Raw genomic sequence first — 23,011 nt, forward strand, 5'->3', positions numbered from 1 at the left:
CCTCTTAATCTTTAACTAACTTTGTCATTAGCAACCCCTGAGTGGTGACCCCATTTAAAAACGCAGCAACCATGCTGTTCAATCCTAAAATTTCCGCTCTTTTAACCCAGTCCCAAATACTCAACTCCACGAAGCTCTCTCCAGTTTGCATCTCCATACTCTTTTTCATGCCCTCGCTTTCCATCTGCAACTCGCCACTCTCAAAGACATATTGAGCCTCCACATCCTCAACCCCTCGTTGCACCGACTCTACAATCTCATTCGCCGCTTTTTCTACAGAAATGAAATCAAAGTATCCTTTTATGTAGTCCGATTTTGGTATCGCATGCAGCATTTTTGAGTATTTAAGGAGGGAGCTCATGACATCTGTTTCGGAGGCTCCCGGACCTGTGATACTGGATGGTCGATGGATGACAAGTGGCATACCAAATTTCTGATTCATTCTCTCCAGGTGGACTTCAGAGGCCCACTTGGATGCAATGTAACCATTTGAACCATTAACTGGAGGCTTGAAATCCCGGACGCTGATTGAAGGATAACTTTCTTGTCCAGAAAGGTAGGTGACGGACGCTGTGGATATATAATGAAATTGCAACCCGTGGATGACGGCCCAGTCTGCGAGTTGTTTCGTGGATTCTACATTGGTTTTCCGTAGTGAATAATAGGTTTTCAGGAATGAGACATCGGCTGCGTTGTGGATTATGGCATCGGCGTCGGATAATATGGAGACGGTTTCGGAATATGTTAATCCAAGGAGGGGGAGTGATTGATCGCCTGTGTAGACTAGGACCTTAGGTGATGAGAATACTGGGTCAGACCGTTGAGAATTGGGACGGACTGCTATGCAGTAGATCTTTTCGATAGAGGGGGTGGATACTAGCCGTTGAAGAATTGCCTTTCCGAGGAACCCGGTTGAGCCCGTCAAGACCACGGCTCGTGGTACATTGACTCCGAGGACGATGGAAGCTTCGAGGGATGATGAGAGGGATACTTCCATTTCCCAGTGTATAGAGTCGCCTGGGTTGGAGTCTGTGAGTAAATCAGATGAATGAGATGTTTGGGCACCTAAACCTATAGATTCGTCTACAGCTGATAAACGGGAAGTGGTATTATCGGCAATTTCTGGGACTTGAGAAGGCGACGAAGTTTCATTCGGGTGCTGTCCATTGTGGATCCTAGCTGCCATTTTACCAAGAGTACTGACATCAAAGAGTTGAACCAGAGGGAGATCGATGGAGAATGTTTTCTTGATGAGAGCCTGTAGTTGCACGAGAAGTAACGAGCTTCCGCCAACCTGGAAGAAGTCTGATTGTGAATCGATTGTGAAATGGTCCATTACTTCTGTTGTTAATATCTCTTCCCAAAGTTGCAAGAGTTGAGGTTCCGTTTCGTTAAGCGCCTGGGACGAATTGTTGCTCTGATACTTTTGTGCAAGTGGCAATAATTTAACGGAAAGCCTGTCGATTTTACCAGAGCTAGTTCTCGGAAGATCTTCGACTGGAATAATCAACGCGGGATGCATGTACTGTGGAAGAGGGAGCTCGAGTAAAATGCTCTTAATAAAGGCATCCGTATTTTTTGATGGGTGTCTTGGAGAGAATTCAACGTGTCCAACAAGGAATTCCGGCCCAGCTGGTTGTGATCGTCGAACAGACACGATAGCATGAAGTATTCGACCTTGGGAGGATGAAATTATCGCAGCCTCAATATCCTGTAAATCGACCCGAAGACCACGTAGCTTGATTTGTGTATCACCAGCGATTCTCCCTTCGAGAAGCAAAGATCCGTCAGGTAGCAGTCGTCCCCTGTCTCCCGTGAGATGCATAGTGTTCCAACCTTGGGCAATGAAGTCGTTTGAGGCGAAATTATCAGCCAAGAATCGCTGATTTGTAATTTCCTTCATATTGAGATACCCAGAAGAGACACCCATCCCACTGATAACAACTTCACCCGGAACACCTGCGGGCACTGGTTTGAGACTAGAGTCAACGATGTAGGTGGCATAATTTGTCCATGGGACAAGCGATGGACTGGTTGCGACCCAGTCATTGTCAGCGAAAAAGAACTCCGAAAAATGTGAAAAGAAGGTTATTTCCGTAGGACCATAGCAGTTCATAACTTGCAAACCTGGTTTGTCCAAATCTCGGAAAACTTGTGCAAAATTTCGTGTCACTAGTTCCCCACCTGAGATGGCCAGAGTCCATGTCGACTTTCGAACGCTATCTAAGTCCCCAAATCGGATCCAACTAATATACTCGGATGGAGTAGCTGCCGTGACGGAGATATTCTCCGATGAGATGATGTTTGATATTGCCACTGGATCTCCTCGACCAGATTGGGGGACGACGTAGATGCTACCACCCGAGCAAAGTGGCCATAATATTTGAACCAAAGACATGTCGAAACTGAAAGAAGATTGCTGCAAAAAGATTTTATTTTTACCCTCGGAAGTCGAGGTATTCGTTACAGTTTCAACGTGAGCTCGGATTGCTGAATGCTTCATGACGACACCTTTCGGTGTTCCTGTACTTCCACTTGTGTATAGAACTGTCATTGTCGAATCCTCTTTGGAGACATTGGGTATAGTTTTGTTTCTCAAACTGGAAGATAGCTTAGAAACATTGACCATGTTGGACTGGGATTTAAGTAGCGGAAAATCTTTCTTATTTGTGTTGTCAGTCAAAATGGCATCCGGCTGGCAATCCTTAACAATTACAGCAAGGCGCATAGTCGTTAACCATGGATCGAGAGGCACATAAACGGCCCCTAATCGTAAAATGGCTAATATGGAACATATCCAGTCTGTTGATGGTTCTTGGAATACACCCACTCTTGATCCATTGCCTACACGAAGGTCGGATAGAGCAACTGCGATGACATTCGCCCGGGTATGCATTTGAGCATAGGTCAGGGAGTTCCCAAGTCCATCTTTGAGAGCGGGAGCTTGATGATTTGATTGCGCTATCTCATCGATACGATGGATGACTGTACCTTGCCATTCAATCGAAGAAATCGAACCTGGAATAAGCCAGCATGATCAGCCCACATCAAAGAAACGGAATATCAATACTTACCACGTCCAAGTGAAATTGCCTTCTCGATGTCGTCCCCCGCAAAAAGAGGAGGCCTGCTAAGGCGCGAAGCAGGGTTCCTGGAAAAGGCATCAAGTAGATTAACAAAACTCTTTATCAAAATTTCCCCATCTTGAGATGTATACAGATCTTTCTGGACAGAGAGTCTGAGGAGCGCATCGCCACCAGCATTGTCTACGACATCAAGGCTGAGGTCGTATGCAATTTGACCACCATCGAAGTCGGTCCATTCACAGTCACAATCGCAAAACGTTCGACTCTCAGCTACCCCTTGACGGTAATTGAGGAAAACTTGGAAAAGCGGACTCTCGCTTGACGATCTGGGAACGTTGAGCTCGCTGAGGAGAACATTGAAAGGGACCTTGGAATTGGCAAATGCTTGTTGAGCTTTCGTTTTAGTCTCCTTGACTGCTTCGCTGAAGGTGTTTGTAGCACGGGTGTTAAATCTGATTGGAAGAAGATTTAAGTAGCATCCGAGGCTTTGCTGCACATCGCTTCCGCTTCTGTTTGCGTCTGCGACACCGATACAATAGTCGTCCGTTTCCACCCACCGGAATATCATGACTCTGTAGACGGCGAGATAAAATTGAAATGGAGAAACCCTTAGCTTCTTGCAGGTACCATAAACCTGAGCTGACAATTCCGGTGTCACCCGATAGGAGGACATGTGGGATCCGTATTTTGTTAGCGCCAATCGAGATGTTAAGGTCGATACTGGCAACAGTGGTAGTGGCGAGGGAATATCTGGAAACTGATTGCGCCAATAACGCAGCTCGTTGCTCCATTCCCCATCGAGATATTCTTTTCTTTGCCTCGACGCAAAATCTGGGTATTGTAGAACCTGAAAGCTTGTACTCAAACTGGAATCGTAGGCCTTTTGCAAGTCAGAGAAAAAAAGCTCAAAACTTACTCCATCCATGTTGATGTGGTGATAACCTAGTAGGATTTGGTGGGATACTGGAGATAGCGAAAGTAGAATTATTCTAAGAGTCTCCCCGTTTTCTAGATCGTAGACGTGATTTTTGAGACTGGCATACTCTTTAGAAATTTCATCATCATCGGAAATATTTCTCGTCTCCAGCCGAAGAACAGAAAACTCTAGTATAGCCTGCATTGGCTGGTGATTTTCGTCCGTGAAGAAGCGGGTTCGCAGGGATTCATGTCGTTGCCCAATAGTTGCCACCGCTTGTGCAAGGTCCTCGACGCGAAGGTTACCACGAAGATGGATTGAAGTAGTAACATTGAACGTAGTTTGATCTTCGAGGTAGAATTTCAAGAACCAGAATCTCGACTGACTGAATGACATGGGAAGAACTCTCTGGATTCCGCTTTTAGCACCGGATGGTCGAGAAATCTCCTCAAAAGAGGATGTCAATGAATTCGGCGAACTAATTTTCGCGTCCGAAAGAATTTCAGGTTCGAGAGATCTGGTTGAGATCGACAGAATGGATTCTGAACTATGGCCCTCAGAAACGGGTTGCTTAAAATTAGGTGCCGGATAATCGTGTGAAATGGGCAAGTCCGACGATTCGGAGTCCAACTCCATATCTGCTGGCTTGTTTGCTACTATAGCTTTGACCGGCGTAGCGGTCGGGTGTGGCTGTAATTTTTGAGAGGGAATTGCTTTCAACACTGGCTGAACGGGAGCTGGTTTCGACGGTATAAATTTGGGTTTCGGGGGCATTACGACTGGTTTGCGGACTACTTTGGGCTTCTCGGGCAATAGTTTCTTTTCCGTGGCAGTTTCTGCTCCAATATTAGGAATTAAAGTAGGATCAAGCAATTCCTGAGCGCGTTCCAGTAGTTCGCCAATCGTTGCACCACTTAAAATCTTAAGGACCGGCATGTCGACATTTAGTTCCTTCATGAACCATGATCTCAAGTCAACAGAAACTAGCGAGTCGATACCTAGGGCATCTGCAGTTTGACTGACAACGTCCAAATCCGCTGGTGTTTGAAGAGCGACTTGCAATTTTAAAACTAGCGAAACTAGGAATAATTAGCGTGGCGAAGAGTATGCCATACACTAACATCACTTACCTTTTAGAATCTCGTAGACTTCTTCATGAGTAGTCGCCTTCAAAAGTTGCGTCTTTACAGACACAACGGCGGTGTTCCCACCACTAACAAAACCAGCAAGATTCCTATGTATAGTCAAATGTGAGAATATCGGGCTTTTAGCATAGTGAGGTTTCTCCTCTTCGTCCGCATAGAATAATCTCAAACCAGTAAAATATTCAGGGTTAGGTCCTGGTCGTGGAGGGCTAGCAACAACGGCTTCGGCGAAAATCTGATAGAAATCTTGCTCCGACATCCACGTATGACCTACCTTTTGCAAGGCAACCTGTTGTCCCAAGCTAAGCTCGCGTGTAACATAGCCATTACCGACAATTGCACCGATATGGACAGTTGAGGCAGCAACACCACGTCGTCTCCTTTGAGCAGCAAGGCCCGCAAGAAACATGTTGGCTGCACCGTAAGCTGACTGACCAGGGTTACCAGTTATAGACGCCATGGAAGAGAGGAAGACAAAGAAATCAAGGGGTTGATGAGAGAATATTTCATCCAAGTAGACTGCCCCATCCACTTTCGGCTTTAAGACTTTCTCCATCCGCTCCATGTCCAAATCAAGAAATAGAGTGTCGTGAAGAACCATGGCACCTTGGCAAACTCCAATAATGGGCGGGAGACAAGTTTGAATCTGTTGGTGGACCAACCGAAGGGAGTCGCGGTTGGTAACATCACTATGAGCGTTAGATGGGTATCTCGGGGAAAGAATTGTGAGAAATTACTTAGCGTAGACTTTGACAGTAGCACCAGCAGCTTCAAAATCTGATATCCATCGTGGGTCAACTTTTGGGTTACGGCTAGAGATAGCAATGTATCTGGCACCACGGTTTACCATCCATCTGCAAAGGGAAAGTCCAAGTCCACCTGTCAATCCAACAAGCCAGTACGTTTTATCATTCTTAAATAGGGGTCTGGCATCCACAGGCTCAATTTTAATTGGCACAGTAGTTGATACACCCCAGTTCACAACAGATACCGGAATATGCTCAGCTGAGGGTTCGAGAATTTCCTGCACGGACGAAATTGGTATATCCTGAAATTTAATGGCCGAGGAGCTAGATAAGATCTGCACTCGAGACGCTTCAAGAGCGTGCGGAATCCGAGAATCGGTTGCTGATGATTTGATGCCCCCATCAAACTGCGTAAGGGTGTCAAGTGTCTCAACTATATGGTGAGCGGGAATCTGTTTTCGGATAGCTGAGGACCAATCGCTGTTTTTACAAACAATGATGCGAGAAATATTATGAGGAAGAGCTGTTTCGACGTCTCGTTTCGAAGCCCGTGGATGAATGGTTGTCCAAGATTCCTGGTGAGGGGCGGTGGTGGACGTGGGGGTTAAGAATTTGAGGTGGATTCCCTTCTTCGATGCGCAAGTCTCGAGTATAAATTCAAGAGGTTTGCTAGGCTCAAGAACTACCACGAGACCACCCCTAGGAAGCTCAAAGAGTACCGAATTCGATAACATGGTATAAAAAATAGTGGCAAGATATTCGACGGCTTGCTTAGGAGGAAGCATACAGGGGTAGGTCCAAGTTACGGGCACTTTGATCTGCGAAGACAGTGACGTTGATAGAGAAATGATTTGGTCACCTGTCGCTGTATTCGTACCCAGGACAAGAAAGAAATATCCCAAGGATCCAATCTTCACCGATTTCAAGATGGAATAGCTGACCTGGATTTCAACGTTGTCCCGAATATCTGGTGACTGGGTTGGAACGAGGCCTGATTCAGCTTTCAAAACATGTGTGTCGCCGAAATATGTCAATGTCACTGGTCGAGATTTAGGATCAACATCCTGGGTAATAAGTCGGCTAGATGAATTGTAGCGATTGTTGAGTGATTTGCTGAGTTGAATTCGAGGTATGAATACCTGCCCTTTCTCAAATGCCATCTCTGGTTCAACCGACCAGAAGAGGTCGTTTAGTCGGCCTTGATCTTCCCACATATCTGCTGCCGCAAATGTCAACATCGCTTCTGCGACAACCTTTGCATTGGGCTGGTCGGAGGGATTGATATCCAAAAATTGGAGCCTAACATGTGGCATTTCCTGAATAAGACATCGAGCAAATCCTACCACCATTTTGGCATATGGTTCGCATTCTTTGTAGCCACGAGTGATCCAAATGACATTTTTTGATTTCTCAAAAAGCTTTTGGTACCCCTTTAGCATTTTCTCGGACATCGATTTGAAGGTTGGGTCGTCGTGATCCTGCATACAAATAACACTCCCACCAAACGATAAATCAGTCGTGTCAAGATTAACCAACGATTTAACTTGTCCAATTTCGTCACAGTAAGGACCCAACAGACTGGCCAATGTAGACACGCAACTTGAGGTCCGTGGAGTGCTGCCCCCGATGATGGTGAGCTCTGGAAGTCGTAAGTTGATAGTGTCCTGGTCTGTCGATAGTGGATCGCGAAGGAAATCGACTCGATAATCCATAGCTTGGCCAAGAATAACACAGAGAGGGATTGGTTCATTGGTCTTGTGAGAGCTCATTGAATCGATTCCATAAAAGCCGTGGTGTTTTAATAACGTTTCCCACTTGTGTGGCTCAATGCATGGCGATACCGATCTACCATCATCCACACCAAGCCACCAACCAGGCAACCCACCAAAAATGAATCCAAATCTCATCGGGTCATTATCGGTTATTTCCAGTAGGAGCAAGTATCCACCGGGTTTTAGTAGCTGTCGAACGTTTTTCATAGTCTCTTCAAGTTTGGTTGTGGCGTGAAGAACAAGAGATGCGACGATCAAATCAAATGAGTGTTCCGCAAATCCCTGTTCGACCACATCCTTTTCTATATCAAGGGTCTTGAAGACCATTTTTGACTCACGTGCTTTGAAAAGATCTTTGGCCTTTTCGAAGAATCCACTGGATATGTCGGTGAATGTGTACCTGAAACTTCTTTAGCAAAAACGACAAATTTGAATACTACCATACTAACAAGGCGAATGCTTCATCAAGTTCTCTCAAAATCGACTTTGTAGCCCCACCAGTTCCCGCGCCTGTTTTTAGTTAACACTGGTTTGAAGGGCGCAATTGATGACGTACCAATCTCTAGCACGTTCATGTTTGGATGGCGATGGCCTATTTGTCTTGCGGTAGCGGATAATCTCTGCAGATACTCGGACATGCCAAAACCAAGAACATAAAAGTCATTAAGCATGTTATCCTCAATCATAGGCTCGAGCATAGTCATCTCTCCTCGAACTACTGCAATGATATTCTCTCCAACGGCATGCATAAGACGAAGATCAATACTGTCGGGATAGCTTGTAAAACCATTAGCCTGAATTATTGGAGAATATGCAAAGAGTTGTAACATACCTTTTGACAATGAACTGTATCTCATCATGGGTATCGTTAACCCACTCCCGTTTCGCGAAGGGATGGATTCCGTTTGCAACCCGAAGAAGCATAGTATCGAGATAAGAAAAAAGGTGTTTATGGTGCCACTCGCAGTTTTCACGGTCTTTTAGAGTTGTCCCATTTTGGAGGTTGCGTAGATAAAAGTGAGCAACCCTTTCAAGTATAAACGAGAAATCGTAGCTTTCCATGACTTCGGTAGAGAGCGACATCGCATCTGGGGAAGCCGAGTCCCAAACGGCCTCTGAGAATAGGTGAAAATCAGTCGCTTCGGTCGGAGGAACCATAGGTGTGGTATGCATCCCTTCAAGTTGGAGCATTGCATTCTGGCTATCCATCGGATAAAGATCTACATCCCCGTTTATTTTTGCCGAACCATCTTCAATGATGGTAGAAATAAAATTCAAGGAAAGTCCTGCTATGGAATTCGCAACGCATAAGGTTGGATTAATGGCGATCCGCGAGACATGTGTGGGTAGTTGAAGCGTCCGAAGCCTACCATCGCCTGGATAGCAGTATGCCAGAAGGATTGATTGAACCGCTGCATCTAATGCTGCTGGGTGAATAATGAGCCTCTTCTCTGGATTAATACTTGCAGGTACCGCAACCAGACCAGTTGCGACCCCAGTCTTCCTCTCCATTGACGATAATGCTTTAAATGGACCAGTATATCTGTAGCCATTTTCGGCGAAAGAGTCGTAGAAACGGTCAGACTCCACTTCCATCATCGCAAAGTGAGGTTTGGGCATTGGCGGGAGGACTTGTGATTCTTGGTATCCAAATGTCACATGAAGGTTACCACTAGCATTGAGCAGCATGGGGCCAGGCTCTTTGCTCCCGGTGGAGAAAAAATTAAATCTGGCGGATAACTGTGTTCCACGGCGCTGGATTTCGGTCAATGAGACATGGATTTCGACGCTTGAATCTTCGGTATCGAAGACGAGTGCTTGACCAATTGTAAAACCTCTCAATTCAATTAGCTTCATGGACTCAATGCCAGCAATTTCGCGAGCAGCTTCGAAAGCGGTCGACATGTAGCCAGCAGCCGGGAACACCATTTGCCCCTGGATTTGATGACCAGAAATCCATGGTAACTCTTTGGGGATAAGGTAGTTATCCCATCGGACTTGTTCATTGGAAGAATTATGAGACCGAGTACCAAGTAGTTCATGAGGTTGGTGTTGCCGCTCACGGTACGATTTTGACACACGGGATTCGTGCCAATAAGCGCGCTCATGTTCCCAAGAGTAAGGGGGAAGTCCTTTGAGTAGCTTTAGGGGGGCTGTTTTGTTCAATAAACTGTCGTATCCGGTAAAGTTGACGGCTGACTTGCTAATAGAAGACCAAATGTTACCAAGGCCGTTGGAAAATGCTTCTATATCATCGACCCCACGATTCAGGAAGCCCGTATAGGGAGTAGGATCACCTAAAGCGTCTTGAATAACCTGACTAGCAGGTCCCTTCAACGCCGGATGGGGCCCAAGCTCGATGGCAAGATCGAACCTCCCTTCCCCAAGAGCATATTCAACTGCTTGCGAGAATAGGACTGGCGATACAAGATTGCTCACCCAATAAGAACTACTCAAATCGTCCTGGGTATCATTTATATCTTCTTGGTAGACGCTGGAAACCCATAAGCATTCGGAATCCACGGGACGCCGAGCCTTAATTCCACATGCCCGAAGGGAGTTGAGGTATGATTCAGAACAAGCCGCCATGTGATGGGAATGATAGGCCTTGTCGACCTTAAGTACCCTTGCGAACTTCTTTTCTTCTTCAAACACAGCCCTCACATTATCGATTGCATCGGCATCTCCAGATATCGTAACGCTAGTCGCCGAATTGCTAGCCGCCATGCACACTTTTCCTCGGAATTTTCTAAGATTACAGAACTCCTTGGCATCGTCATACGATGTTCCCACAGCTATCATGCCTCCGGCTTGTCCTTTTTTGCCTTGGGCCAAACGTAAACTAACGCCACGGTAATATGCAATACGAATAGCGTCACTGGCAGTGATATAACCCGCAGCGTATGCCGCACCAATTTCACCAGAGGAATGGCCCACCACTGCCGCAAAATGGATGCCAGCAGCTCGAACAAGGTCAACCAAGATGATTTGAACAGCGGTACAGAGCGGTTGAGAGAGAGCGGCTTCACCTACACGGGATGACATCTTGTCGGCTAAAAGCTCTGCTTTGAGGGACCATTTTGGGCGATCCCGGGGCAAATCTGCCAGACTTCGCTCCAAACTGTCCACAATTTTCGTGACTGCTGGGAAACTCATCAACTTGGCTCCCATTTGAGCCCACTGGGCCCCTTGGCCAGTGAAGATTCCAAGGACACATAATGGTCCTGGGCTGGAAGAAATAGCCGTAGTTGATTCTTCGCCTTGTCCCTCCACGAATAAATCAAGCTTTGAACAAAGACTTGAGAGGTCAGATGCTGAAAAGGACACTCTGACAGGGAAGGCGACTCTTCTACTGTTCAGAGTATGCGATAAAGCACGGAGATTGATCGATTTCTCTGCCTTCAGAAATTCCGAGTAGGAAGCCACAACTGCGGCAAGAGAACGCTCCGAAATAGCTGAAAATGTGAATGGGGTGCATATGCGATTGGTTTTGTCGCGACTCGGTGAATTGGCAGGAAGAGGAGCAGTATAACTCTCCAAGATGCAGTGTGCATTTGCCCCTCCAAATCCAAACGAATTTACGCTCGCCCGTCGCGGGGCCTTATGCTCAACTGAAGGCCATGGTTTCGCATTCCTCGCAATCTCTAACTTATCGTAGAACGGCTTCACGGCGGGCGCAAGCTTGTCAAACAGCCTATTGGGCGGGATAACTCCATTTTGCAGCGCTAAAGAAGCTTTGAGAAGACCAGCAAGTCCTGCCGTTCCTTCAGTGTGCCCAACGACGGTCTTGATTGAGCCCACGAAGAGAGGGTCGGCATTCCGCCCCTTGGGAGGATGGTTCCTGAAGAAGGCGGTGCTTATAGCTTCAGCCTCTATCGGATCTCCTGCCGGAGTCCCAGTGCCTGTGATAACATTAGTGGAAGTCCTAATTCGCTGCCATCTTTTATCACAAGTTATGGAAGAGTTAAAACGAGATTTGAAGAAGAGATGTACCAAAGAGACAAGAGACGCGATGTACTGACCATGCGCCTCGAAGTATTGAGGTCGGTCTCGGGGGTCGGACAAATGTAATCCCGCTTTGGCGTAAGTTGATTCAATAAGGCTCGCTTGCGCGCTTGCACTGGGCATTGTAATCCCCTTCGTTTTGCCGTCCTGATTAATTCCCGTCTCTCGGATGATACACTCAATGTCGTCTCCGTCTTCTATTGCCGCACTCAACGTTTTAAGCACAATCGACGCAACACCCTCTCCTCGAGCGTACCCGTTCGCACGCTCATCCCACATGTACGATCTTCCATCCGGTGACAGCATCTTGAGATTGCTCTCGACGATATATTGCTCCGGTCCAAGGATCAAGTTTGATCCAGCCGCAACAGCAACTCGTGACTCCCCTGAACGGAGAACCTGCACTGCTTGGTGGACCGCGACTAGACTGGAGGAACATGCTGTATCGATAGTCATGGATGGCCCCCGCCAATCGAAAAAATATGATATGCGGTTTGAAATAATACTTCTTGCGATTCCTGTCGCGGAATACGTGGGAAAATAGGAAGTGTCGCGCCCCACTAGATCTGCGTAATCATTGCACATCAAGCCAACATATACCGCAGTCTGCGAGCCTTGTAGCTCCTTCATCGAAAGCCCCGCGGCTTCTACACTCTCGTACACGGTTTCGAGGAGCAGTCGTTGCTGGGGATCGATTGCGTGAGCTTCCACCGGTTTGATCCCGAAGAATTGGGCATCGAATTGTCGATGATCTTCTGAGAGGAAATATGAATGTAGGACATTGCTAGTGCCATGGTGCATGTTATTAGGGTGATAGAAGCTGTCTCGGTTGAATCTATTTTCTGGAATTCTGCTTAGAACATCACGAGGATCTCGTAACAGCTCCCACAGCCGTGAAGGAGTGCTAGCTTCCCCAGGAAATCGGCATCCACTACCAATGATGGCAATTGGTTCGTTTATTTGGTCCTGATGAGAAGTCATATTGTGGATTGCCGTGGGACCAGTGTCTCTGCCTGTGGTTGAGAGGATAAATGATAAGGTGCTGAGAATCACTTCTCTTCGTCTCTTGGTTCTTGTTGAAAGCCTGGATTCCTCTGGGATTAGCAGAAGCTTGAGCGCTTAAACGCTGCTACTATCACATCCACATTCATCTTCAATATAATGTACCCCCCGAAGCTTGGCAAAGTCTCCAGCGAATCATTGATGGGGAAGTTTCCGAACCTTGAGCCCGATGTCACCGACCGAGTCCGAAGACTTCATTCATTGGTCTGGCCGCAGTAAGGACTAGGAAGCCGGCCGCAGGAAAGTATAGGTTATAATTGGGTTCGAGTGAAATGTTCTTAATCACAAGGGGTAAGGGGAGAGCATAGAGCGTTTGGGATGGCCCTATTCTCACTTAGTTTGCTGTTTTATATTTCATGCAATGCAATTGTGTTTTGGCGGCACTCCAGTTTGGTATCGCCTAATATAAATTTAATATAAGCGATTACACGAGTGACATCTACCACAAGTATCATGGTATGCAAATATCTACAGATACATATGTGTGTCTGTATGTCCGTCTGAATACATGCCATAGATCGCATGTATAGCTCATGATGAAAAGAAGGGAACTGGATTTAAAGCTGACAATATCAATTTCAGTGCTTTTACCTGAACAGAATCTACTTCTGTGTATCTCTAGTGTACCTGGTTTTGGTGTTTTCTTGCGTATTTATTATGCTACAAATTCTCCCAAATCTTCTATCCATCGATTCTGAAACCCTTCCTTCCTGCTTATGCCTTTGTATCCTTTCCAACCTTCGTGACTTTCGGCAACACTTCCTTCCTAGTTTGCCAGAAGAATACATATTTATTGTCGTGTTTGAATTGTAAAGGAAAGGAAGGGTTGTTGAAGCCGCTTCCTCTACCTAAACTGCTGTTGTCCCATTTCAAGCAACCCATTTTCTCGATTTGAACACAAACTTGGTGTCCATTCCCGGGTTCCAAGTACCATTTGGAAGGGAAGTTCTTGGGGGTTTCCGCTCTCCGTCTGCAAATTTAAAGTCATAGTTCATAAGCAAATGGGCTAGTGCAATTTTGATTGTGCTGTTTGCAAAGAGTCGCCCAGGACATGCCATTGATCCATCTCCCCATCCTGGTGAATCATTGCCCGTGCTTACAAACTGGTGCTTGTTCTCCTTCCCAGGCTCCTTCCTAAGTTCATAAAAGCGTAGCCCATTGAACTCTTCTGGCTTTTCCCAAAGCTCCCTGGAATTGTTGATGTGGTGCACGTCGACGCATATCAACGTTCCTTTAGGCAATTCTGGCCCAGATGAAAGTTTCGTTGGGACCATGACAAGCCGATAGAGCGCCACTGTTCGATTTGTTAGGCTAATTGGGCATCCTCCTTGGAATGGGAGTACTTACGGAGGCTGAAAGGATTGGCTCTCGCTGATTCTCTCATCACACTATCCATTTTTCTGAGCTCTCCAAGGTGAGTTTTAGGCAGTTTGCCATCAACCAAAACTTCTCGTAGCTCTTCGCGTAGGGTTTCGATCAAATGCGGCTGTGAGGCTAGCTCCATCAATGTCAAATATAATGCGGCACCACTAGTAGGAGTCGAAACGAATGATGTAACCATATAGTCTTGGAGCAATCGACCTAAAGTGGCCTCTTCTGCTGTGTATCGGCTCATCAGAGCTGCAGTGAGAGGCACCTTGCCTTCCTCCGTCAGCCTCAGCAAGCTCTTCTTGTCTTTGGCGTTGTAAAACTCTTGCATGTCTTTTTTAATAATACCTGAAATTGCCCATTTCATTCTCCATTTGGTTATGATTGCAGGAGCATATATGATTGGCGCGAGCGCTGTCTGAATGAAACGAGGCACATGGCTGATAATAAATGTGCCTGCCATAACCTGGAACGGAAGGCTCCCCGCTAGCTGAACCCAGTGGTCACTTCTCCCAAGTTCTCGTCCTATAAATGTAGCGCCGTTCATCATCGAAATCATTCGCATTGCCGCAGGGAAGAGTTTGAGTTCTTTCCACTCCGAGAAATCCCCAAAAACATCAGCAGCTGCCGCCCTTGCGTCTTCTTGTCGACTAGGAACTTTGAACGGGATACTACGAGCCAGATCGACGCTTATTACTTTCAAATAGGCAGGTGTATCAGTTCCCGGGGTTGTATACTTCCCGAAATATGTCTTGAGCTGGAACTCCTGACCGGATGCAATTTGGTGTGGCAATTTCTTGATCTCGTCGAACATCGAGGTGGGGAAGACGACATAAGGAAGTCCTTGTGTTTTAATAACGTAGGGTGTATTTGGATACTAGGAAACGTTAGGTGTGACTATTTTAAAGATATCTTCGATGTGAGGTGACTGACTCTTCGCCTGCCCTCTTCCAACAGCTGATGGAAGTCATTTTTATGCTGTTTGGAGCCACCAAGTATTGGTAATCCGAGCTTTCCAACCTTGTCCGGTGCAGTGATTGCTCTCCACAGAAAAAAACTCAGAACCAAACTTCCAGATGAGAGAAAGAGGAGCATGAGTGTAGGCATGGTGCGAAAAGCACTCGCAACCAATAACTTGGACATTTGCCATTTCGTCAGTCGTAAAGGAGCAAGGGACTGCCGAATAATAGTGATTTGTTCCAAAATATCGAAATCCAACATTTTACAGGATATTTGCAGCTTGGTGTTGAGACGAGGGAGGATCTTGTGGGAAAATCCCCGGGATGTAAATTCTAACTTCAGGGCAAGAAGCACGTACCGCTCTGCTAACTTTCACTACTAATGAAGTTAACAGGATAGTACGACCTGTCGGTGTTATTGAATGACCTTCCGAAAATGGTTGTACCGAACATGTCTCATCCCGAGTCCGACCCGATGATCTGCTCTGTACGACATGTAGGCTGCATTATTGAAAGTACGTTCTCAATCCTGGCACAACCTCACTTTCAATGAGCAGCCTCCCGCTCCAGGTGGACAGCCTTGAGGTCTCTCCATTGAAGCCTCCTCATTACTTTTCACATCTCTACAAATCCATAAATGATGGTGGCTCCAGATTCTAAAACAGTGCTGAACATGACGGGGGTGTGGAAAATAGTAAGCGATCAATGAGTATTAAAATTCCGATTCAATCCTTTAACCTCTCATTTAGAACCGGTCGCTTTCAGATAATATCAATCCACTATTTGTCCTGGTGAGTACTACTAGTAGCTATTTATTTGCTTGCCCGCAAATCGTGGCTGAAGACTTAATCCCCTAGCAAGGAATTCCCTGGATATTACGCAAAATAATAAACTTCGCCACCGTCCAACTTTGTATGAAGCAAGGGATTTTGCCTGCGGAATCCTCTAATGAAGATATATCGAATACTATCCCTATTACTACTATTCATGTGACGCAAATGATTTGGCCCGGCAACTTCAATTCTCAGGATAGCTACATTTTGGATTCGGTAGCCCGAGAGTCCACAGTCCCTGTTTTCGGAGCTATAGCAGTTTTAGCGAAATACGTCCCTGTTGCTGGTATTGAAGATATGGATGTGCGTGCGAAGTTTGAGACGAGTGATGAGCCACAAACTGCCATTGTGGAAGTGGTTAGAAGTGTGGTAAATGGATGGGAAACAACCTCTATTTGGGGATTTGAGGAAGTAGAGGGTGAAAGGCGTTATGTCAGACATAGCCTGACGAAGAAGGGGGATCAGGAACTAAAATTGAGGTTTGTTTATGATTTTATTTCGGAACTTGAGAATTGAGTCGGGCAAAAGTAACTAATAGCCTGAGTCTATTTCACTTAGTTATGGCCTAACTTGCTACATCAGATCGTTATGAACATATGAAAAGGAATTTATATTTCATGGCCACCGTACTAACCGGCGTACCATTCTCATTTTACATATTGGTTTTTGAAGAGAGGGGAGCTGTCTGGGAAGTTAAGCGCCTCTGTCAATGCAACACCCCTAAACTGCTCCAGTCCAACAGGTCCTCCACTCGAGCTACTACAAAATCCACTGCCTCCGCGGCCATTTCCAATTAGATACTCAAACGCAATATTTTTATGCTCCATGATGAAAGTCCAGTGTTTCTTCTTCCGAGGCGAAATCAACTCAAGTTCGTATCCAGTAACTTTGTCTCGAAGCGTACCGTAAACGGTTCCACCATAGGTCTTCGTCATCCGAACGTAATCCTCCGACTTAGAGACTTGGCCAACTGTAGAAGAGAATATTTTCTCCCCGTCTTTCATGAGAGATGCCGATGCGTACTCTTCGCCATCGGTGATTCTAGACTTGAAGTGTATGTATAAAAGAGAGTAAGGTCCGGCTTTCATTCGAACCACATCCATAGCCATGAGACATGTATACCAATTGAAAGAGGCCCAAATACGGCTGTGGCCTCCCAATCCTTCCCAGGCAAATTTTCCCCCCTTCACAGTCAAATCAACATTCACGTCTCCGACCGGAATAGGATCCACCCAATGGAAATGAGGTGCAACTTCCGTGGCCGCAGAATCAGACGGCCAAGATTTAGCGTCCCCATAGCGAGGGAGCGTCTTCGAAGTCATAAAGATATTTCCTTTCAAATCTGGCGTATCCATCCCAAGTCTCAGCCTACTCATATCCTTTGAGACCTCAAATGTGTAGCTGAAATCTTTGGCCTTCCACACCCCTTTTGTGCCACCTGGACAAGACTGTACGATTGACTCAGCTGCGTAATCAACCCTTCCAAACCGAGTCCCATTCGCATAAGCAAGTTCGGCCGAGAGACGAAAATTCCCTGAACCCATGAGTGACAGACTAGGGTCTCGATAAAATCCGAAGATAAAAGAGAACATGCCATCATCCGAGACACCATCAAACTCCCACTGTTCGCCAGAGCTGGAATTCAGTGGGAGAATTCTCGGGGCATCGAAATCGTCAAATGGGCTCGTCGAGAACCATATATCCGTTCCAGGCTTGGCTACTTCAAATGCGGTCATGTGGCTTGTTATGCAACCTTCATCCGGCCCTAGAACCGATTGGGAGATTTGTGTCCATTGTGCTTGCCAATTTTCTGGGAAGTTGTACTCCCAACTCTTTACGAGTACTGCGGCATTAAGAAGTATGAAGGTGGGGAGTGTCGCGCGTGAGATTAACATGGTTGAGCGTGTAAATCCTTTAATGATGGATAGCTAGCTGTGAGATTGATCAGAAAACTCCTTGGAGCTTTTGTACTAGGAAGGCTGTTGGATGTTATATGGGTTCCGAATCATCGCGCGTGTTCCGAGAGGAGAGGACCCCCGAATCTCCGATGAAGCCAACACAATGTTCGGGGAGATCGGCGAAACCCAGTACTACTAAGGTATTTTGCCTTGCGATATTTACATACGTTGTTATTTACAGGTCACTTTTAAATTTTCATCTTCCATCCGTTATTATTAGAGTCTTCTCGGGGACAGAACGGCATCATGGCACCGCAAGCAGTTACTCGGATCTCACCTGATATTCCAAAATCCCAAACAGCAATTCTTCAAATCGATGGCGGGATCCTGGAGATCATTACCGGCGTTCCCCTTCCACGTGTCCCCCCAAATCGGATGCTAGTAAGGGTCGTCGCAGTGGCTCTTAACCCATGCGATTACAAAATGCCATATCGATTCCCTGCCAAGGGGGTTGTAAATGGAACAGATTACGCAGGGATAATTGTGGCGATTGGCCCAGAAGTTTCAAAACTAGCATCCAAGCCGAATTGGAAAATTGGAGATGCCGTTTTCGGTGCTTGTCAGGGAGCCAATCCCATCGATCCCGAATCTGGTGCTTTTGCGCAGTACCTTCGAGCTGATCCGGAGCTCCTTTTCAAGAAACCGGAGTATATGTCTTGGGAAACTGCCGCCTGTTTTGGATCTAGTGGGCTTGCAACTCTCGGCTTGTCACTTTTCTGGGAGGGGGGTATGGGGCTTTCAGGATCACCGGACGAACCTGCCGAAGAGCCAGAACAGGTTCTGGTTTATGCTGGAAGCACTTCCATTGGAACACTAGCTACCCAACTTCTCAGAATGTAGGCATTCTTCAAACCCTTATTTATTCACTTTTACTTTAGTAACTAAGGTTGCAGTTACGGACACATCCCAATTGCGACCTGCTCTCCAAAGAATTTCGACCTCGTGAAATCATACGGTGCAGAAATGGTTTACGACTACAAGTCACCAACATGTGCTGAAGATATCAAAGCCTATACTGAGAATTGCCTCGAGCTCGTGCTGGACCCAATGACTGAGGCAAAAACTCAAAGGCTTTGCTATCAAAGCATTGGAAGGGCAGGTGGAAAATATATTGCTTTAGAAATGTGGCAACCATTGAATCACACCAGACCGACTGTGGAACCGACATTCGTTATGGGCTCATCAATCATTGGAAACAGGATCCCATTAGACGACGGATACGGAAGCGAAGCTGACCCAGAGAAACGAGTTTTTGGTATTAAGTATTATCGAGAGATCCAGAAGCTATTTGATGCCAAGAAACTCAAATCACATCCAGTAAGGGTTGTTCCTGGTGGATGGCAAGGCGTTCTTGACGGGATTGATTTGCTTAGGACAAGGACTTTGTCAGCCCAGAAACTTGTTGTCTTTTTAGGCTCTCCTTGATCTGATGAGTTTCGTTTTCGAAGAGAATAGAATTTAAGTAAATCATTACGCTAGCCCACTTGCAAATTTCCTCTCTTTTGAATTCTCGGCGTAGACTTTATTAGTTTTGACTATTATATAATATCTAGGCATGGATCAAGTAGTTCTAAATTTCAAAAAGGAATTTCGCTGTATAATCTCTGTTATGTTGAAAACTCTCCTGCGCAGATTAGTTTTATTGCACTTAATATAGGAGCCGATATAACAGATACGCTCTGATTTAATATTGTCCATAGTCAGCAATACTTTGGTATGCCTGGACTTGCTAAATTTACTCTGTTTCATCTTAATTGCTAATCGCCTTGAAGTTCGCCAATATAAGTTAGTGGACCTAAAGCTAATTAATGAGTGACACGAAACGGTTCCCTGCAAGTGGCACCACAGATGCGACCGGAGATTGACCAACAGGGCTTAGCAGACCGCCCATACACCCATACATCCACACTTTCAAACTACCGCTCTTGGACGGGGCACTGCTGACTACCGACAGGAGTATGGTGACTACCGACAGTCTCACATAGACTCGGAGTCGGGACAGTTGTCCAACTTAACGCGAGGTATTCGGACGCTGCTGGCCTGGGACGCATAGTAGAATGCGGAATATATGAAGTCGAAGTTGTACTGGACAGATTACTCAGTAAACCAACACAAACATTCGAAAAAGTCCAGAAATTCGAAATCATGGCCTGGCTGACATATCTCAGTTTTGTTGTAGTCGCAGGACTGGTATTGCAAAATTTTATTTCCAGGAGAGCCTCAAGACGACAACGAGAACTTCCTCATATTCCGCTGGTCAAATTTGACGAAAATGACACACTGGAGAGATATATTAGTAGCACGAGGGAGCTTATGCATAAGGGGTATCTTCAAGTAAGCAAGACCGTCCCCCCAGGGCAATGCTTTGTCCCTCAACTAATACTTGGATAAGTACTCTAAAAAGGGACAAGCCTTCAAGATTCGAAACCCTGTCGATGAAAGATGTCCACAAGTCATAATATCGAAGAAATACTTAGACGAGGTTAAGAATGCTCCGGAGGATAAATTTAGTTTTCCTTTGTACTCAATACAAGTAGGTATATCTAAAGATGCAATTGCATGAAAATATGTTGACAATTAAACTATAGGCTTTTCTTCTGGAGTACAGTGGCTCCGTGCTTCCATCGGCTTCAGCAACACATGTAACAAGAATTGATCTCAACAAAAATCTTGGTAAGTTTGCTTTATTTGGAAAGAATTGGAGGGATTAAAGCTGATAGAGGACTCATAGGAACGATGGTAGCAGGAATGAAAGACGAATGCATTGAGACGTTTAAAACAGTTATACCGGAATGCAAAGGTTGTACCAAGATCCGCCAATTTTCTTGGTATGAAGACTCTGACAATCTCAGACTGGACAAGTTTAAAGCCTTGGGATACTTTCTTACCGGTGATATCGAGAGTGACTGGCCGAGTACTTGTAGGAAGCGAACTTTGCAAGGACCCGGAGTGGATTCAACTCACAATTACGAATACGACTGGTATAGTTAAGTCAGCAATGGCAATTCGAGAAACATATTCATCTCAATGGCAATGGCTTGCGCCATGGACCGCCCCGTGGAGAAATGACCTCATTAACGCACGCCAAAAGGCTACACAGCTCATAGAACCGACTTGCAGAAAGCGTATATCGGGTGTTAGCGGCGAAGAAAACAACAATGTAGTTAAGTGGCTTATTGATCACTCCGAAGGGAAACCAATCACCCCTGCCGAGATCGCCGATTCGATATTGTTTTTATACATGGCAGGAATCCACAGTACTAGCGCCTCCCTCATCTCGATCGTTTACGATCTTATCGCGTATTCAGAATATATTCCTGGGATAATTGAGGAGATAAAACAAACGCTCGCTGAGTCTCCAGAGTGGACGAAACTGAGTCTTGCCAAACTCCGAAAGCTAGATAGTTTTCTAAGAGAGAATCAGCGGCTTCATTCAGTAGGAATGGGTACGGTCTATAAAACTATCTTAAAGCGGGTATTTCATATTAACGGCTCGCAGTGACTGTCCAACGATCGACCGTTGTCCCATACACTTTCTCTGATGGTTTGTATTTACCAGCAAATACCATGTTGGCCTTCCCAACTTACGAAGTCACGCACGACCCGGATATATATCCCAATCCGGATGAATTCGATGGACTACGATTTTATCGTATGCGGGAACAAGGTGATGCAGCCAAATTTCACTATGCAACTGTATCAAACGAATCCACCAATTTTGGGGCTGGCTTCCATGCTTGTCCGGGGAGGTTCTTCGTGGGTTATGAACTGAAGATCATTCTTGCGGAGTTGTTGCTGAATTATGATTTGAAGTTTGCGGTGGGAAATGAGAGACCGCCGGATCTCCTTCATGATTTTAGTATCCAGCCTAACCCAGAAGCGGAACTTTTGATTCGAAGAAAGGAAGAGGTTTAACGAGTACAGGTGTGGTTTAGATAGTTCGAGGAGCACAGGTTTAATCCAGAGGTGTGTTGAACGCAGAGGCTACCAGATTTGCAATTAATTTAACTTAATGTAACGTAAGTACCGACCTCCCCTTGACTAGCTTTTGAGGGATAAAGTGTATGGTCCCACGATAGTGACCTAGTATTATGTGCTAATATAGAATTATTACTAAGTTATAATAGAGAATAAACATTTGAAATTTTAGACCTAGTTACATTAGAGGCGTTATCGCGAAGTAGTATGTAGTCTAAATAATTTTATAAAATATCAGGTTAAAACTTAGAATACTTTAAATTACTTGGTTACACTCTATTCGTGTACTAAGTGGTTCATTCCTATGCAAACATTCATATTCCCGGATTATAGCGCAGGATATAAGGAATTGAGAATAAAATTATATTATATTATATTGTAAATGCATTATAGATAGATGTGTGTACTCGATTATTTGACTGAGCAGTGAAACTATGTTCTGCTAAATACATTCCGATGAGGACGACCCTGTTGGTTCGGCAGTTACCCCTATTCGATCTCGCTTGCATATGTCGCATACTGATTTGCTCTCTACAGGATGGCCTGGGGCCGCCCCACACTCTCCCACACTCTGACCCACGTATGTACCCGCCTTGACCTGGTGGAATGCAGCTGCAACAATAATACAATGCCATTCATTATGGCGATATGTTTATTACCAAGCCGACCCGACTTGATTAATCGGATAATAATAGTATTACAAATAGTCGTTAAATATTTCATTGTGCTATAAAAGAGGCGGGCCGCATACTCGAGTAGGAGGCGTAGCCTGCAACATGTAACAGCTCCAATTCAAGGTTTGCCTTAAACTTGATCCTTGGCTATGGAGATTAGCTAAACGCGATGTCCCCCCAGGATGATCTCCGCCATACCTTGTCGTACGGAGTATCGCGGGATGTTGGTCGTGGACTCCGGAATTGCTGGCGTTGAGCCCAAACTCAAATCATCGCCGCTTTCCAAATTCCAACAACCCCGCGAACCGCAACTTCTCGCGTTAAGATTAGTATCCCCCATATAAGGCCATAGACAAACTGATGAGTGGGGATGTACAAATAATGTGACAGCTAGACGGATTTCCAACTCCGCACCGCAACAGGTGCAGAGTAGCCTACAAGGTAGTATCTCAGTCTCGTCATGCCGGATGTCACCCCACCACCCAAGGCTCTCAAGGCCTGGGGTAGTC

General features: G+C 45.7%; 6 protein-coding genes across 6 annotated transcripts; 3 read left to right on the plus strand and 3 right to left on the minus strand.

Annotated features, from left to right (window-relative positions):
* Nucleotides 1-4: 4 nt before the first annotated feature.
* Nucleotides 5-12,651, minus strand: BP5553_00473 (uncharacterized protein; the record flags this gene model as incomplete). Its single annotated transcript, XM_032009096.1, has 8 exons — nucleotides 5-3,018; nucleotides 3,075-5,081; nucleotides 5,133-5,836; nucleotides 5,885-8,065; nucleotides 8,115-8,175; nucleotides 8,222-8,442; nucleotides 8,498-11,567; nucleotides 11,688-12,651. 8 exons carry the CDS (start codon nucleotides 12,649-12,651, stop codon nucleotides 5-7), a joined length of 12,222 nt encoding a protein of 4,073 aa, XP_031873150.1.
* A 950-nt stretch (nucleotides 12,652-13,601) lies between these two features.
* Nucleotides 13,602-15,207, minus strand: BP5553_00474 (uncharacterized protein; the record flags this gene model as incomplete). Its single annotated transcript, XM_032009097.1, has 3 exons — nucleotides 13,602-14,026; nucleotides 14,080-14,977; nucleotides 15,034-15,207. 3 exons carry the CDS (start codon nucleotides 15,205-15,207, stop codon nucleotides 13,602-13,604), a joined length of 1,497 nt encoding a protein of 498 aa, XP_031873151.1.
* An 850-nt stretch (nucleotides 15,208-16,057) lies between these two features.
* On the plus strand, nucleotides 16,058-16,408 carry BP5553_00475 (uncharacterized protein; the record flags this gene model as incomplete). The annotated part of the gene is made up of 1 exon (XM_032009098.1): nucleotides 16,058-16,408. The coding sequence occupies one exon, from the start codon at nucleotides 16,058-16,060 to the stop codon at nucleotides 16,406-16,408; it is 351 nt and encodes a 116-aa protein (XP_031873152.1).
* Nucleotides 16,409-16,539: 131 nt separating this feature from the next.
* Nucleotides 16,540-17,787, minus strand: BP5553_00476 (uncharacterized protein; the record flags this gene model as incomplete). The annotated part of the gene is made up of 1 exon (XM_032009099.1): nucleotides 16,540-17,787. The coding sequence occupies one exon, from the start codon at nucleotides 17,785-17,787 to the stop codon at nucleotides 16,540-16,542; it is 1,248 nt and encodes a 415-aa protein (XP_031873153.1).
* A 309-nt stretch (nucleotides 17,788-18,096) lies between these two features.
* On the plus strand, nucleotides 18,097-19,275 carry BP5553_00477 (uncharacterized protein; the record flags this gene model as incomplete). The annotated part of the gene is made up of 2 exons (XM_032009100.1): nucleotides 18,097-18,686; nucleotides 18,744-19,275. The coding sequence occupies 2 exons, from the start codon at nucleotides 18,097-18,099 to the stop codon at nucleotides 19,273-19,275; spliced, it is 1,122 nt and encodes a 373-aa protein (XP_031873154.1).
* Nucleotides 19,276-19,995: 720 nt separating this feature from the next.
* On the plus strand, nucleotides 19,996-21,765 carry BP5553_00478 (uncharacterized protein; the record flags this gene model as incomplete). The annotated part of the gene is made up of 5 exons (XM_032009101.1): nucleotides 19,996-20,184; nucleotides 20,243-20,383; nucleotides 20,439-20,523; nucleotides 20,703-21,296; nucleotides 21,350-21,765. 5 exons carry the CDS (start codon nucleotides 19,996-19,998, stop codon nucleotides 21,763-21,765), a joined length of 1,425 nt encoding a protein of 474 aa, XP_031873155.1.
* Between the last annotated feature and the right edge of the window lie 1,246 nt (nucleotides 21,766-23,011).

This window comes from Venustampulla echinocandica, assembly GCF_003357145.1.
Source record: "Venustampulla echinocandica strain BP 5553 chromosome Unknown scaffold_0, whole genome shotgun sequence".
NCBI lineage: Eukaryota > Fungi > Ascomycota > Leotiomycetes > Helotiales > Pleuroascaceae > Venustampulla > Venustampulla echinocandica.